The sequence below is a fragment of the Antennarius striatus genome, chromosome 22, assembly GCF_040054535.1.
Source record: "Antennarius striatus isolate MH-2024 chromosome 22, ASM4005453v1, whole genome shotgun sequence".
NCBI lineage: Eukaryota > Metazoa > Chordata > Actinopteri > Lophiiformes > Antennariidae > Antennarius > Antennarius striatus.
In genome coordinates, this window is record NC_090797.1 from 4719195 (window position 1) to 4737409 (window position 18215).

Sequence of the window (18215 nt, forward strand, 5' to 3'; positions counted from 1 at the left end):
AGCATGATCACATTATCCCTGAACCTTGATTGACAGCTTCAGTAAACGTATTAAATCGGTGAGAGTTGAGGCAGAGCAGCTGGAGGACATCAGAGAAGGAGACGGTAAATACTTTGTCTGAGAAACATGATCCTGTTTCCCACAGACCCAAGGAATGATTCCAGTCAACTTTTTTTTTTTGTATTCAGCAATCAGGAAGACTCATCCTCAAGAATAACACAATACAATTGTGTATATTAAAGCTTTGAAATTTGCCTCCAATTGGCAATTTGATTAATTCATTGAGTTCATTGCCTCATAGCTCTAGTGTAAATTCCTGGTTTCATCGAAAGAAACTGACTGGAAGCAAGGAGGAAGTTACTCCACTTCTCTTTGATGATGAATTGATCAGTAGTTGGCTGTCTGTGCTATATTATCTCCAGCATCTTCAATCTGCACATGAAACTTCTGTGCCTCTAGCTTTTGGCAGCTCATATTAGCTAATGTTCCTTTCAAATGTTCAAAATTGGCACTTCCTGCATGATTGACAGTACCTCACTGCAGATTTTCTTCTACTCTTTTCCAGCTGTGTTAGGGTTTACTCCACACAGCTAACCCCAACTGTAACGAAGCAGTTCTTTTGCGTTGATTTGTCTCTGCCCAAGACATATTCTTGATTAGCATTTCTTGCGGTTGGTTAATCAGTGCAAGACGTTTCAATTGTCCTGTCTCTTTTTTTTTTTTTGATGCCCTGCTTTCTGCATGTGTTTACTGTGTGACGCATGCCGTTTTAGGCTCCCGCCAATGCGTATTTACATTACATGCACAGAACTGAGCCAAGCTTCTCCATGTGAACTGCTTAACAAAGGCAGGCAGTGGATTAAGAACAAAAAACAAACCAAAATGTTCCCAAATCAAAAAAAATAATATTTTTTTGTCCAGATCTTCTTGCTGTATGTTTCCATCTGTGTCTGAATGAGTGAATTTCTTGATGAAAGACAGCAGAGTGGATGGGAAATGTACATTCGGCTGTTGGATCAAAGTTACTTCACCCTTCAAATCAAATTAACTTTCTTTTTTCTCTCGGAGGCCATTGTTGCAAAGCACATTCAAAGAGACTCATTTTGTAGCTATTTCTTGATATATATATATATATTTTTTTTTTTTTTTTTGCCTAATCATTTTTTCATCACGGGAACACCTTCTCCAGCTCCACGGCTCTTTACCCTTTTTGATATGCTGGCGTGTCGATGCAGCAGGAAAGAAAAGAGCAAACAAACACAAATATCTATTTTTTCTGTCTCACCCGAGGGCATGAAGGAATACATTAGAATAATCCTTTCCAGTGAGATGACTCATCCAAAGTAAACATGAATATTTAAATAACGTGAGGGATTTCTGAGTCACTGTAGCACAAGGTGAAGGTTACTCTGACCTCTAAGGTATTTACTGTCAAAGTGCTGGAATAAAGCACATTATGCTTTTCTTATTTACTGCAAAATTACATGGTCTCATGGGATTTTTCTAAAACACACACCTTGGTAGCCAAGAGTCTCGTCAGGTAGATCTCGGAGACCATCTTGCTGCCGCGGTCACCTTCCTTCTGGTCTCCGTGCTCGTGATTTTTCACCAGGTGCCAAACTTTGACCCCGCTTTCCAGGTCGGGAGTGATCATCGGCGTACGAGAACGCAAGCTGTCTGGGCTTCCAGTGTACTTGATCATGTTCTCTGTGAGGAACAACATGCATTAGATCACAATGTATGTCTTTAATGTTTAGGGGAAAAAAGAACTGAAAATATCAGAAGCGACTGTTACTTTTTCTTATTTGCTGAAAATAAATTGCTGTATTTTGTTGATTTTTCCCTGCCTGTTCCAGACACACAAAGAGAAAAAACAAACACAAAGGGAAAAAAACCACACACCTATTTAAACCTTAAAAAAGTGAAGTGTGTTTTTAACAAGACAACAAGAAAGCTACAGACAAAACAAAATTGAAACCAATTTAAAAATACAAGTTAAAAAAAAACAACAACCTCCATGTCAGCTCTGGAATACAATATTTTTTTGGCATGTGGCTTCAAATTTACAGGTCTTTGAGATTGGATATGAAAGTTTCAGAAAGTGTGCATGGTTAATGTTTCATGCCTCCTTCTCCAGGGGATAAGACGCGGCGATGCCGGCTGACACAAAATCGAACAGGTGTCAGAAGAGATGAAATATGTATGGCCCACCCAATGGCCGGAGTGGCCATGACATTTCCAAACACACGGCTCAATGAATGTTTACACAGTGTGAAAAAGAATTGATCATTGGGTGCGGTTTGGAGAAAGGACTGGAAAAGGGAACGTTTCTCACCATGGCAGAAATCAATCTATCCGGAAAAGGGGAGCAGGAGGAGAGCTGAGGCTTTCAGATCCAGGGATTGTGTGTGTGTGTGTGTGTGTGTGTGTGTGTGTGTGTGTGTGTGCGTGCGTGCGTGCATGCGTGTGTGTGTGTGTGCGTGTCTGCAGGTCCTAAAATTTAATTACACTATGATCAAGTGAAAAATGTTTTTCTCTTCTCCACACTTTACTGAATAATTATCAAATGCAGCTTTCGTATTAGACCTGTGTCATGTATTCTCCACAGGGCTGGTAATACTTGGATGTCTTCAGGGACGCTGGACAAGTCTGACACTAATTTTCTTACTGTTTTTGAGCTTGTGTGAGCGCGACACAATGTGAGGCGGGTCTTCGTAAAAATGGAAAGCGAACAACATGTTCATTTTCTGTTGATTATTTCTTCAAGAAATCAGAAACCTGAAGGTGATTCGGAGTCAGAGATACGTTATTAGGGAGTTGGAATCGACGACGATCCAAGAGTTTATTGTTCTGACGTTGTTTCTGATGGAAATATTTCAAATACATTCATGGCTTGAGATGGAACACAGTCTCTGTTTTGATCAATGTATTTTTTTTTATCACGTCTTTCTCTCCTGTTCCCTCTTCTGCAGCTTTATTAAATTCAGCCTTGTCTCTTTTTCCACTATTTGGCCATTGTGCTCAGAAGGAGTTCAAAGTCGCTCTCAAGCATCACCCCGGTTGTGAAGTGAATCACTCTTGTGTTTGAAGTCAATCCCTTAAAGAAATTGGAGATATTCTTGGCATCCTCCATCCCTTTTCCCGTCGCACCTTGTCCTATCTCATCTCATTTGGCGCCGGAGAAAGCGAGATGAGATCGCATGGAAATGAGGCGATGCTAATAACATGGCACTACGTTTGATGTGTCTGAAGTGTTTGTGGTCAGCAAGGTTGGGCCTTTGATCAGATATTAACTTGATGGTTTCTGAGATTTGAGGTGACGCTCGGAGCAGATGGACAGGCTGGATAAAACACCGGCACCGGAGTTACTTTCATCTCAAAAGGCCAGAACAACAGAAGAAAAAAAAATCTACTTGCTTTCTTATTACGTTTCAGAAAACCTTTCAACTGTTTCAGGTACCGTTTCATGCATTTCTAGGATTGTGTTGTCCTACATTGGTCTGCAGATGCTTCCCAACAGATATCCTGACTATTGTGGTACTAATTGTAGTAATACAGATAATAAAGACCAGTTTCTATTCATATATCTTTGTCACCTGTGATTGGGTTAATTTAAATGACCTAAGGAACACTTTTCCTCCTGTACCAGAGAAGATATCAGAATTAATTATCAAAATTTGCACTTCTTTTGTTAATATGCACAATTTATGGGACATAATAAGTGGCCATGAGTATTATGAAGAATATACAGCATGTTTTTAAGTGTTTTCTACATGTCTGATTGCATCAGAAAGCAGCTGCCTGACTGAAGTTAAATGCAAACACACTGGCTTACCGTATTTACTTGCAGAGGTTCGAGACACAGTGGAGTTGTTCACCGAATTGTAGGCTGTAACTTGCTTGGGAACCAAGGCCATTACTGCATTATCAGGAACCTGGAGACAAAAAGTTTTTTATGGAAATGAATGTGCAGAATTTTTTTTCTTTTTTTTCAGATTTCTAAACCCATAGATAATTGAGTTGGTGTTATTTTCTACATTTCTCTCCATCTATTTTTGTTGGATGGTGATAACACAATATTACTGTGCTATCCAGCCCACACACACACAACCACATGCACGCACGCAGGCAGGCACATACACACGCACACATGCACACACACACACACACACACACACACACACACACACACACACACACACACACACACACACACCGTTGTATCACGATGAATGACAGGTTTTAGCAGAGGGGACAACCCATCTTCTCTATTAAATAATACCTTCCATGCAGGGTGGGGTCAAGTGTGTATGTTTGAAAAGTATGTGTATGAAACAAGCCGTGTGTGTGTGTGTCCGTGTGCGTGCGTGCGTGAGTGATCTGTGTGTAAGCGAATGTGTGGATGAATGAGAATATGAATAAATGAAATGATCTCCTATTCCAGTCAAAAAAGCATGATTCAATTAACTAGGACTGGGATGTGCTCTGTCCCAACACACACACACACACACACACACACACACACACACACACACACACACACACACACACACACACACACACACACACACACACACACACACACACACACACACACACACACACACACACACACACACACACGCAGTTAACCCCTAATTCTGTATAATCTGGCTTCCCACGCTGCAGGGTAAGGCTGGGTTAATTGAAATGATCTCTGTCATAGTGTAGGTGTATGGGACAGGGAATTCATTTGTGTGTGTGTGTGTGTGTGTGTGTGTGTGTGTGTGTGTGTGTGTGTGTGTGTGTGTGTGTGTGTGTGTGTGTGTGTGTGTGTGTGTGTGTGAGTGTGTTAGATTGTATCATCATTCCATCCAATCACTCAATCTACTCTTCACACACATATGGTAATATTATTGTAAGCAGGTCCACAGGGCAGATCTTCCTATTCCTGAGTGGTGAGTCCCCCCCACCCCCCCACCTCAAATCTCCAGCACCCTTAAGCATGCTCCCCCATCGCTTCTCTTACATTCTGAATGGATGAACAAGCAAAGCACATTGGAACATAATGAAAAGGTGGAGTGGCATTTGAGGAAATAACATTTGCAGGAGAGGATCAAGGGAGAGAGCACAGTTCCCCGAAAGAGAGGCGGGGGAGATATTTGTCCCTCATTATGGAGGCGGAAATATCTGATATCCTGAATGCTAAATTGAGATGATGGTTTCCTGAAGATATCAAACTTTTTTACACTGTGTTGGTGATGCTGAATGTCACTTTTAAGGCAGAATGAGGGTTTGAGGTTGACTAGTAGCAAATCCAAGTGGATTACTTTAATCAAGAACTGCACATGATTCTATTGAGTGTGTCTGGTCGGTCATATTAGCTTCTAATAAGATAAATAGTTTTTAGTTAACATGTCTGGAGGACATCCTCAGATCGAATATAGTAGCACGTCTGGGTTGGTGTCCATCAATAAAGTGCATCCTATTCGATTAGTACAGCGATAAGATCTCCAAGAAAATGACTTTTACATTTAAAAAATCACAACATCTCAAGAAAATATAATTATAAAAATGAGCGGAATTGCAGATATCCTTGAGTGCATTTTAGAACGGGTTTGCTTTGCTTGTTCCTCTCACAACCTCGTGGTTTCCTTGACTTGCTGACACGTTTTGAGCAGACGCGAGTTTGACGTTTTGGGTACAGAGCTCGTACATGCCTTCCTGGTATTAATGAATGAACGTCCGTCTTTGTTATCTGGTCCCTGATTTCTATCGGCTCAGTAACCCCGTTCCAACGGCGCCTCGCGCTGCCAGCCTGTTGACTCTCGCTGACACTGACATTTAATTTAGGGTCTGTTTCATGCGTGTTTCCGAATATACTGGTACCTGATAATGGGCCAGCATGTTGAGCCTCTTCCAGTCACCTTCAATCTTAGTGGTGACGTCCTCATCCTGCAGGATCATACGCTGTCCTCTACCCTGACGCCACTCTGCAATTGCAAAGGAAAAAAAAAAATTCAGGCAACAGAGACATTCTTTGTGCTTTCAGAAGAATATTTAAAATTTCACAAAGACAAGAAGAGATCCACACAAAACCTCAACGGTAGGACTCAAATAGCCATAGAGCCAAAAAAGAGAAATTGCACACAGTAAAGAGACGGTAACGAGAAGCAAGTTCAATTACACCCAATTATCACACACTCTTTCCATCTCTCTCACCGGTGCGATCGATGGGCATGATTACAGCTGTGTGCCCAGGGCTTGTGCTCTTCTTTTTCCCATCTGAAGCACCGGCCGTTAAGCTCCGATTTCTGGAGGTGCTATTGGTTCTTTCTCTTGTCACACCTTTATCCTCTGCTCTAAACCCCTTATGCGGATACTCTTATATCCCCCCAGGAGCTTCGGTAGACTCAAATGCAACCCCCGCACCAACAGGATACAGAGGAAGTAGAAAGCTATAATTATCAGATCACCTTACCTCATTTTCATAATTTTCAATAAATAACCTGAAATGCATTTAACCACCACCCCTTTTATTAAACAACGCAAAAACACAAAAACAACGATATCACCTGACAACTGAACTACATTAGAACTAACCCTAACCACACACACACACGCACGCACGCACGCACGCACACACACACACACACACACACACACACACCCACACACACCCACACACACACACACACACACAAAAGCAGAACAAAAGCTTCGATAGAATGATCCCTCAATGCCTCTGCTACATTATCATAAGTGAAAATGGAAAGCCATCTCCAAAACAAACAATCATATGATTATTCTATCCTTTCTGCAGGCATCATGGGCTTTATGAATATGTTATTGTGTCTCCTTGCTGCACTTCCCACTTGCATCGGCCACTGTCATCTCCAATTCTGATCACAAACAGGAAAACAAAGCGGCAATCACCGCAGTGTGAGACGAAGGCCTGTCTTTGGAGCTTCAACCAGAATTGTGTTAGCATCTGAAAAATCTGCAGGAAATAAAGATTCTCCTGCTATTGTCTATACAGTACATCTTCACATAAAGATGCAAATGAGTGCCCGTCTCCAGTTGAGACTCGGTAAACAAACAAAGGGATGAGGAAAACAAGAAATGCGGAAAGGAATAAATAAAAGAATAAACTTGGTATGAAACCAAAGAAAACTAAGATTACTCTGATTCCAAAAATCCAGTGGTTGCTACTCAGCAGGAAGAGAACAGCGTCTGCAGAGACTGGAGTCACATACAGTCGAGAGATAAGGGCTTTGGGGAGTGTTTAGAAACTGATGGTGAAGAGAGAGGCTGAAGGTGACTGCTGTTCACCACAAAGATGCATGACACACATTTGCTTGGACAAAACACACACACGGTTTCTTTCTCAGACGCTATCTCCTTCTAAAACCCTGTGGGGGGTACTGTGGATTACAGCAGAGGAGGGGAGGAATCAAAAACCATATCTGGAATAACAACACTCTTGGCCAATCTGTCTCAGGTTAGGCCTGCCAATATCCCATATATAGCCCTTATCAGCCCGTGCAATCGCCCTGAGTGCATATGTGTAATTTAAAACACATCTAAGATGCGAAATGATGTGTCAATCATGCACTCTCTGTTTTTTGGCCGTGAGAGATGTTTCTATCAATCAGCAGGGATTCGCTCATTCTCCCTCATGTTCATAGTCCTCAATAAGAGCTACACTGGGAATGGCCAGCTAAGACTCACAATTTCCAATTCCCTTATGTAATACAGCAATAATAGAGCAACACATCTTGCCCAAGGGGGGTTGGGTTGAGGAGGGGAGGTATAAAGCAATTTTACCCAGGAATGTTGTCAAAAGGCTAAACCAATCTCTTCACTTAGCAATGGCAGAGGCAGATTCCCTACGGTGTGTACTGCCCATCTTAGATCAGGGGTTGGTTATAAATATGTTATTACAAACAACTGAGGATTTGAACATCCATCTGGCAATATTGAAGCATAAAAAGCATGATGTGTGGCGCAGAGACATCCAGTTGGTATCGGCAGACAACCAGTCATGGATAATGTTGTTATCCTCACAAGCATGCGCATCTGGGTTCACAAATCGCATTCATACACCCACAATGTCTTGCAGGAAAAAAAGATCTATCATTACAACCTCTCCTACGAGAGGGCTCTTAAAATAATTTTCAAAATACGTTTGAGGGAAGAGATGAGACACCAGAGAAATACAGTTAAACAACTTGGGGGGAGAAAAAAAGAAGGCAAAAAAATAAAAAGAACACTGAAAAAAGCGATTTTTTTGTGGGGAGGTGATCACTGAGCATCTCACTTGATTAGCTGATCAATCATTTGACTCAGACGTTAGTCGTCCAGAGAGACGATCAATGGGGAGTTTAGGGAGGGGGCGACTGATCTCAGACATCTGACTGAGAGAGCTGGAAAGTCAAGACTCCCAAGGCTGGGGTAAAAAAAAAAAAAGGTTATTTATTTTTAAGAAGATTAATTCCTCATAAGCAGGGCTGGGAGGTGTTGGGGAAGTTTCTAAAATCAAAGAGTGATCAAGTTCAGGTGGCTTTTCCCTCGACATGAAGTTGGGGTGAAAATAAAACTATGAGGCTCTTGTGTACCAAATATTACCCATCACTATTAATATATACAACGATAATGTTTGTACCCAGATCCATGTCGGATGCTTTTAGGCGATGGGAGTGTGGGACATTCTTGTAGATGGCATCCAGGATCTTCTCCTTCACCTGGCTGATGGTGTCACAGTTCAGCACCTTCACCTGGATCTCTGGACTCTTCTCATTCTCCGGATGGATGCAGTTCACCACCTGTCACGGAAATACACACAAGAACCGCGTATCCACCAGAACTCTTGTACAAACTGCCGCACTGCTTTACCTAGAAAGTGATTTTCCGAGTTGATTTTGTGCAAGTTGATACCTCATGTGTGTTAAACCTCGGGAGAGTTTTGTGTGTTTAATGCTAATAATGTTGATTGCGCTGCGGATTGGTACTCAGTGGAACTGCAATAACTTTTCACTTGCCAGAGGGCTTGTGAGAGAATTGTAAGAAAAAAAAGAAAAACAAGTTGAATCACCGGGGAAAATGCTCTTCCCTCAGACCTCGAGGAGACGATGTGGTACCTGAATTGATGAGCAGTAAACCAACTAATTATAATATTATTAGGATATTTATCAGTTCTCTTCAGTGCTGCCTGAAGGTGCTCGATGGAAATACCCAAATTGCAGGATTAACAAAAATACGCAGAATAAATGAATAAACTTTATAGTTTATAAAATGGAAATATGGGTTCTGACAGCAGAATTATTCTGTCGCAAAAATGCCAAAGAGAGTTGAAATTTCAAGATGTTTTCTCACTATCACAGTTGAACGGACACTGAAAGAGTATGAAAATATGCATTCCCAAAATACAGAGCACGAACAGATCTGACTAGAGAAGAAAGACAGAAGGACTAAGCGGTCTGAGTTTCCCCTGCTGGAGTATGACAATGGATAGAGGGAGACAACAGACAGACTGGTGAGATAAACAGGAAGTTCCTAAGGAGACAGCTTCAGCATCTCTGCTTGTGCACAAACTCATGTGCATGATTTAATTCCTCCATCCACATTCTGAAACCGTGATCCTTTCCTTGACAGCTCCGGTCTCGACAGGAAGCGAGGTCGCCACTCTTCGCGGCCCAACGCATGCCAAGCGTGACAATGAAAACCTAACGTCTCGTTGCTCATCTCACAACCGATAACCCGTAACCACCTTCTGTTTTCTCTCTTCTTTGTCCCTGAAAGCATATTAAGTTGTCCCCCTTGTAGCCCCTTGAACCTGCGGGCAGGTGAACCCCTTACCAGCGTCTTGTAGTCAATCTGTTGTCTGATGAGCTTGTCTTCGCTGAGCGAGTAGCGCGCCTCTCCCGTGATGGAGTCAATGGGGCCTTTCTCCATCTGCTGCTTGATGGCACAAAAGAGGGAGAAGAGTGGTTCTCCTGCGCACTCCTGCAAAGACATTTGGAGGAGACAAAAACTGTTTGGAAGGAAGAAGAAAAACTTGGAACCATCATCAGGAAAGTAGACTCAAAAGTTTAATCTACACTGAAAAAGTGTCCACATAAAATGCTATTTGTGATGTTTTCTCCAGCTCTATAGTCCTCTTATGTTAAAGAATATTTGTACAACCTAGGAATATAAATAAATTGATATTTTTGAGAAAGGGTTTATGTATATAAAGTGAGTGCCGCAGAGGACTCCAGAAACCTCCCCTGTGTCCCGAAAACACCGCTGTTAATCAAACAGAAGTGATTGGCCAATTGTCATTTTTATTCTCGTCCCAGCTGCAATAAAGGGATTAAGATGGAGAAAAAAAACCAACACACTTTTTTTGTTCGATGGTGTAGAGGAGTGCTGGATTTTGCTTTTATTTAATACTGGTGCCTGAGTAAGAACACAAAGTCGTGCCAAAAAAAAAATAATTCCAAACAAATTTCAAGTGAGCACAGAAGGGAAGTAATGTGATAAAAAGTGAGTATTTTTGGAGAAGTTTTACAGCCTTAAGAAAATAATCTACATATAACTCATATCCATAGAACAAGACACTAAAACAAAAATTTATGCCAGCGGCGAGGTGACAGCGATTTCTTTTCTTGTTTATTTCCCAGGGGGATTTAAAAAAAATCAGTTAAGTTGAGAGCAAATATATAAGAATTACCTTCAGAAACTTATAGAGGAGGAATGTAAACCAGTTGGTCAGCATTTTCTCTGCAACAGACTCAGTCCTGCAAATAGAAATAAATCCCATAATGAACATATGATCCTGGCATTTGTATTCCCGTCATAAATATTCAACACCATCCTCAAATATTCTGCTCAAAATATTCTGCCCCCTAATGAATAGGCTTTCGTTGTACAAATATAATTGTGAAGACGTGAAACGAGAGAGCCGTTGCACACGCCGTATGACGGCCTGTCAGGCCGGCCTTTTCAGATGGCTTTTATGCTCAGGCACGCCAAAGGCAGCTCGTCTACGACGGTGCAGATTTTAATATGAGGCAAAGCAATTAAAAGTCTTTATTTGATCCCAATGGATTGATGTCGTTAGGGGGCTGGAGCGGCTCTGTAATAACACTGGCCTCATTATCAAGTACTCCCTCGCCCATTCACTGGACTAACACTCGATCCTCGCACAATAGAAAGTGAATGAATACATCTCCCTCTCTTTCTCTGCCTGGCATCCATGCTCCACTGGTGTGGCTCAACCATGTGTGTGTGTGTGTGTGTGTTTGTATCCGTGTTGACCTGGGCCAACAGAGTGATTGATCCCATGTGAACGGCTAATATATACATAAAAACAACAGGGGTGGTGGCGGGTGGTGAAAGAGGATAGGCGAGGATCGGATATCCTTTCACAGGAACCTTCTTGACCAGCAGCAGCAGGGGCCTGTGGGTAATCTGTCAGAACACCCCAAACACACATACACACACACACACACACACACACACACACATACACGCCCCTCCTCTCTGCCTTCAGTGAACAACCACCACAGGCATCAATATTTCAGGATTAGCATCCATTGTGTTTGTGTACATGTTCAGGTTTTTGCCCCGTTTTTCGGCTGCCACCTGCAGCCCTCCCGCCTTTTCCCATTCCCACAGCCTTGTAAAGAGTTCCAGACTGAGGCATACAGGAGGGAGGCGATGTTCACTGTGCCAGTGGGTTGGCCTGCCACCCCCTGCCAGCTCTGGCACAACACCTGTGGGGGGATTAACTTCCTGCCCACTCTTTAATTTTGCCGCCCGCGCCGCCCTTTTGTCCGTCCACGGATCCGAGGGTCAACAAGGTCACCTTTCTTTTTTTTTTTTTTTTTCTTTCATGTGTCCTTGCTGTGTTCCTCCTGCTCTCTGGTGGTTGCCCACTCTGGATCCTGCGATCATACACACTTCCAAATCCTCTCTATTTCCATAAATGTAGCCCATCTATCAAAGGGCTAAAGGGAGCATGAAGAAAGGAGGCGGCGCAGAGGAAGGAAGGAAGGCAGGAGCGGTTGAAAGAGGAAAATGAAGATTGAAAACGGCTTGGCCAGAGCCTTACCGTCACTTTTCTTCTTTTTACACATCCTTCTTTTACTTGCCTATAATAGATGGTGTATTCTGGTGTTTCTGTTTGAGTGGACAAGTGTTGCTGTTTTAACGCTAGCGGCAAAGAGTACAAATTAGTCCCACTGCGTATGATTTCAGAAAATACCTTGTGTGCTGAATAGCACTTATTGTGTGTGTTTGTACACGCTTCTGGCAGCGGGTGCCAGTCCTGCTGTAATACCAAGTCTTGGCACTAATGCACCACTTTGCTTTCTGCTTACTCTTGATCACAGCACAGTCTATAGGGAACAAGGATAAATATGGAACTGTGCGTAGCATCTAACATTAGCATTTAGTATTACAACTATCAAAGAGTATTCAGCAAAACTCTGCTGCTAGTCAGGTCAGTGCAGTGAAATACTGTGGTGTTTTGGCACGGTCGGGCTTACCCGCTTGGCAGCGAGTCAGAAGGGCAATGGGCATAGAGAATGATCCAGAGCAGAGGGGACCTGGCACTGCTTAGTTCGCCCTTATTAGTAACGAAGGGTTGATGAGTTTCCACGCTTCAACATGTTGAACTTTTCTTTTTTTTCTTTTTAGCTGCCAGTTATTTATAGTGTATTCATGTATCACTTTTAAATCTCTTTCTGGAAATCTGTTATCTCCTTGAGAACTTTTAATCTTTGATTGGAGTTAGTACAAACCAAAAAAACTCACAAAAATAATGTAAACTTCCTCTTTTCCTGACTGATATTTTGCAGATTACTTGTTAAATGTCACAAAATAGATTTTCACTTGTTCCATCTGACCAGAAATGTCTCTCATTTCAGACGCTGGAGTGTTTAGTATTTGATAACTCGCCTGGATGATAAATAGAAGTCGTGTTTATGACTTCCTGCTAAGTGATTATTAAAACTAGAGAGTATCACATGAGTAAAAATGCCATTTCACTGTGTTTTAAGATCTATAAATAAGAGAAGAAAAAGGAATCTCGAATGAGCAGATGTGAGTGAACTACCAGCAGAAGTCAGATGTCCTTTCCTTTTTCCAATCCTGGCTCCTGGTTTTTCCATCATATGTGCCAAACAAGCTGTCGACAGGACGGCAGATATTTACTCTGTCGATTGCTCACACACTGCCCACTACAGATACTCTGTAATAAAGATTATCCCGAAAGTCAAACAAAGGGCTTCAACCCTCTGGAATGGAATGGAAGCACAGCTGTGATCAAGCGAAGAACCTATTGGCCTTTCATAAATCGACCGACACAAAAACTGCTATTTGAGAACATAAAATCCAGCTAAATTAAAGCTAAGGTTGCTGTGAAATCTGACATAATGGAGGAAGGGGGGTGGGATTGCGTCAGGGGTGGGCGAGTAAGGACTAGAGTGATGGAGGGATGAGAGGAGAGAGCAGCGAGGAATGCGACAGATGGTTGTAGAAGGCTCTCGTTAGTTATCTTGCCTGGTGGTTGTGCTTCAGCACAGGTTGAGATGGGACAGATGGAAGGATGTGTGTTTGTGTGTGGAGAGAGAGAGAGAGAGAGAGAGAGAGAGAAAACACACACACACACATACATACACACAAACACACACACACACACACAAGTACAAATGCACAGATTTCTTGGAAGAGGAGGCAGTGGGTAGCGGTGCTCAGATGCTGTGCCAGAGACACCCCGCTCATGCACTTTAAGCATTGATTTAGCAATCAAGAAAACAGAGGATGGGGGTTCGGGGGGGTGGAGAGTGAGGGGAGAAAGAACTTGAGTATAGATCGAAAGAGCAGGCGTGAGAGGGTAAGAAGGAGAGGTGAAGATGATGATGTGTGACACGAGCTACAGACGTGAAGACAACTAAAGGACAGCGAGCGGACAGAGGGGCAGTCGAGCAGAGCAACGCTCAAAATGAGCAAGGAAAAGGAAAAAAAAGGAAGAACAGACGGAATAAATGTGTGATATTAAGATTCATCTACACAACCTTATGTTTGTGTATCTACTTTCAGTCGTTATCCAAAAGTACGACAGTCTCAAGTGTGCCGCAGCACCGCTCGCCATCGCTTCCCAAAAGGCAACGTAGAAGCCGAGGAGGAGGTAGGACGAGACGAAGGCGGCCGGATCAGTGACGCGATCACGTCAAAATGGACGAGCATTTGTTGTAAACGTGCTCTCCTTATCATTTTCTGGAGGTTTTTTAAAGTCTCCCTCTCCTTGTATCTCTCTCTCTCTTGACAAGCAAAGGGGGGGCAGATGAAGACAAGGAATGTGGAAAGGAGCTACGCTAAAAGCCGGGGGGGTGTTTTTTTTGTTTGTTTGTTTGGACTGTATTTGAAGAATAAATGTCAGCTTTTGAGAATTTTACCCCAAATGTAAACCACAATTAATTCTCTTATTAAAAAAATGTGGTTCTTCTTGCATTCACGCCGAAAATTTAAAGATTTAATTTCTTGTCTTGGTGATTCCAGCCCAGACTTCATCATATAAAAGTTTCATGTCTTCACACACGGTACATGCAGACATCATAATCATACATGACAGCTGCGAGGAAGTCGGTTTACTTTGGTAACTGTAATCACCATATTTACCAAACACTGCAGGCAGGAAGCGTAATTACAGACAGGGGCTGTGTTCAAGTGCATGCCATTAAGGCTTTGACTATAAACCACCCCCCAAAAAAGGATTGTGATTGAACTAGCATTTATTTATTTATTTTTTTACATAAATTAGTATTTTTTTCCCCACTTGAGCAATTTGAAATGGGATTCTCTCCTAATTAATCATAATTATTCTAACCATGATGTGCATGGCAATTCACTCTGGTCTCTCTGAGAAAGAGCGAGACAGCAACAGCGATTCAAGGTCATGAAAGATAATTGAAACATGGGATGTTAGGGAACGTGAGCATTTCCTGTTCTTGGGAGTAAAAAGGATGAACATAAACAACACAAACCAGTAATTTCCATCCTAACGAAGCACAAAACAAACCTGAAGTGAAGTTTTATGCTACGTTTGTTTGTTTTTTTTAGGTTTCCTCTCACCTTCGGAGCAGAAGCTTGGGGTGGTTCTTGCTCTCCAGGTTGCGGTCTATGAGGTCGGATAGCAGGTGCTTTAGGACATCAGTGGCGTACTCCAGTTTGCTTTGCAGCACCGTCATGATAAGCGATGCCACGTTGCCACGGTCCCTCATGGAGAAACCACGCTGGGCCTCCAGAGTTCGGATAAAACACAGCAGGTAGACCTTGTTGTTAATGAGCTGGCCGAAGAGCTTCAGACCCTTCTCCACTTGCTCCTGGCGGTAACCCGGCACCTTTGTTGAAACAAGGGAAAAGTCCATTAAGGTGCCGACACATTCGAAGAGATGGTACAGGGATTATATTTCACCATCAAAACAATGTGAATGTTCATATCTTGTTCTGTGATATTAACAAAGAATTTAACATGTGAAAATCAGCATAGTTACACATATAAATAATATGAAGTAGCACATAATAATAAAACTATTCACGTATTGCTTTCTCTATTACCTCTGGTAGTGTTATTATGAGTTAATACACCCATCTTCATAGATAACCACAGAAAACAGAGAGAAAATAAATGTGGGGAAGAAAAAATAATCTAGGGAAATGAGGAGTTTAACATCTTCAAGCTTTTGTTACATCTATTTGGAAGGTTGAGAATAAAGCGAGAAAACACTAAGGCCTCTTGAGGGAATGTTTATTACTTTGATGGCGCTGTGTTCCACATTAATGAAAGTAGAAAGGTAGAGCAATGATGTGAATTCCCCTCGTCTGAGCCCAGATTGTCCCTGCTCCATTTATACCAGTCATTTACTGCACATGCATCTTTTCTCAATTGTTTTCAATAAATGGTACCTTTTGAGATTACATTTTTTTTTAATCTGTCAAAAGCACTTGCTCTAGACAGCATCTCTCGCAGCTGTCAACCAGCATATGCTCAGTTTTTGTTTTTTTTAACCTTTTCCTGGAGGAAATCCTTGTAATCTGCCGGGAGCTACTGTTAGGTTGCATGTATTATTTCACAATGCTTGAAAAGATATGCGAATGTGTATAAATGTGTGTGGTTTTTGTGCATGTGCATTGAATGTGAGTGGAAATAAGGGCATATGTGTCATTCTGGGAAAACTTTACAATCTATGGTTATATGCATGTTTCTTTTTAATTCTTTTTTCAGTTTTTTTGTACATCCAGCAGATATAAAATACGGTACCAGAACACAAATATTTTATGTCTTTTAAGATCATGAGACAGCACAGAATAAGCACAGAAACACCTGTTTCCATAAAGATAAAAGCACAAAAAAAAGCATATCAGAAAGGAAGCCAAATGTCATTCAAGTGAAATCTTCAAAAAAGGAAAAGATAAAATTAAACCATAAATGGTTCACGGAACAAATAAAATGTTGACAAGCATACTAAATATATTTCAATATCTATCTAATTATCACCTAGTGATTTAAAAACATCACTACCTAACAAAATTCCCAGTGTGAACCTTAAAAAACCTCAATCTGATTTTTCTGTCGCCCGTGGTCTTTCAAACTATCCAACCCGCCGTTGAAAACTTGAATTTTGTGACACATCAATAACAATTAAGCAGCCATCAAACGCTTAAGACAAGCCTGCTGCTTTTCTCATTAGGATCATATTCCACATTATACTTCTCATCCAGTTTGACATTTATACCAATTAAAACATAATTAATATTGCTTATTACTGGGAAATTCTCATCAGGGATAGAGTGGCCAACCCTGAGGGCAGTGAAACGGAGGGCCATCATTCTCTTAATGGAACAAGACGACCTGTTCAATTACGGCTGTCTATCACTGTCACCACTGGGGATAAATTACTTGACTTTTTTTTTTTTTTCTTTCTTTTGATTTCCTGCCTCTGATTGACTTTTAATTTGTTTTTAAGGTGCAGAGAGAAAAAGGCACAGCATCTTGCGTCGTTTGGGTTATTAATGAGTGTGAGCTCCCGATTTGAGGGCTGTCTTGTTTGTTTTTTTCAGAAGACGCGTCGTCAGCCGTTTAGAAAGTCTTTTGACAGCGACACAAATATCAGCATCAATTTCACCTGCTGCGACCCACCACTTTGCTAATTTGTTGGCTCATTTCGCGTTTCCTTTCAAAGACGGCCAATTGCAATTTGGATTTCGATTTTGATAGAGACTGAGGAGCCGGTACCCATAATTCAACTGGTAAAATGGACGCTAAATTGATTGAGAAACGGGTACCAACCTTTTCTCTATTAAGAATTTCAAAAAGAAATTCTTATAAGAATTATTCTTTAAGAAGAATTCTTAATGAAGAAGTATTTTCAAAAAGTATTTCGATCAGCTTGACATGCCAAATAATATTAAGTCAGTTAGTTTAAAGGACCATTACAACCAATCAGAGGTCAATCTATTTAATCAGATATGACCTACAGGGTACCTTGTGTAATATTTTAAATATCAGTGAGAGATTCTATCTGACCTCCAGATCTCTGAGTACAGGATGTTCCTCAATGCCTGGGAAGAGGACCCTCATGGTGTAGGTTCTGTAGTCCAAGAAGGGGATTCCTGCTCCATCCAGATCACTGGTCAACTCATGAATGTCTGTCTGAAGCTCTGCAAAAGCTGATGATGGAATAAGATACACAATAGTCAATTTTCCACAGTAAAATAAATTAGCTGTGCTTTAAGGGGAAAAAATACACACATGCTTTGAACTGTGAATTGTTCTTGAAATAGTTACAATACACCAAATAAAAAAGGCTACTGTAACCAAGGCCATGTCAATAAGGTAAACCATGTACTGTAAATTATTTTCACCAAACTAATCAACAAGCTTATTTTAAAGGGTAATTTTTAGGCTGATAAGCTAACCCATTCCATACCCTCTTTGCACTCCAGAGCGACACGAGACTCCAGGTTGTCCATCTGCATCTGCAGCCTCTTCAGCGTCAAGTCGCTCTCGCGAGACTTGCGCTTGTAGGCGATGAGCACCACCACGATGAAGAGGATGAGCAGGGCTCCGGCTGCGGCGATGCCGATGATGGCGGTGCTGCTGAGCGGGCTGTCGGACGTGATGTGGACCACACCTGGGGAAAACTCAATGCCACCCACACGTGCCTATTGTGGTAACACAAGAAAAA

General features: G+C 41.7%; 1 protein-coding gene across 1 annotated transcript in view; it reads right to left on the reverse strand.

Annotated features, from left to right (window-relative positions):
* plxna4 (plexin A4) overlaps positions 1-18215 on the reverse strand; it is a 198836-nt gene that overhangs the window by 12733 nt on the left and 167888 nt on the right. Inside the window, exons 20-28 of the mRNA XM_068306872.1 lie at positions 17958-18192; positions 17555-17697; positions 15100-15368; positions 10694-10760; positions 9838-9984; positions 8645-8804; positions 5869-5972; positions 3836-3935; positions 1517-1707 (exon numbers count right to left, since the gene is read on the reverse strand). Of these exons, the coding sequence (XP_068162973.1) occupies positions 1517-1707; positions 3836-3935; positions 5869-5972; positions 8645-8804; positions 9838-9984; positions 10694-10760; positions 15100-15368; positions 17555-17697; positions 17958-18192 (1416 nt within the window). The remainder of the gene's footprint in view (positions 1-1516; positions 1708-3835; positions 3936-5868; positions 5973-8644; positions 8805-9837; positions 9985-10693; positions 10761-15099; positions 15369-17554; positions 17698-17957; positions 18193-18215) is intronic.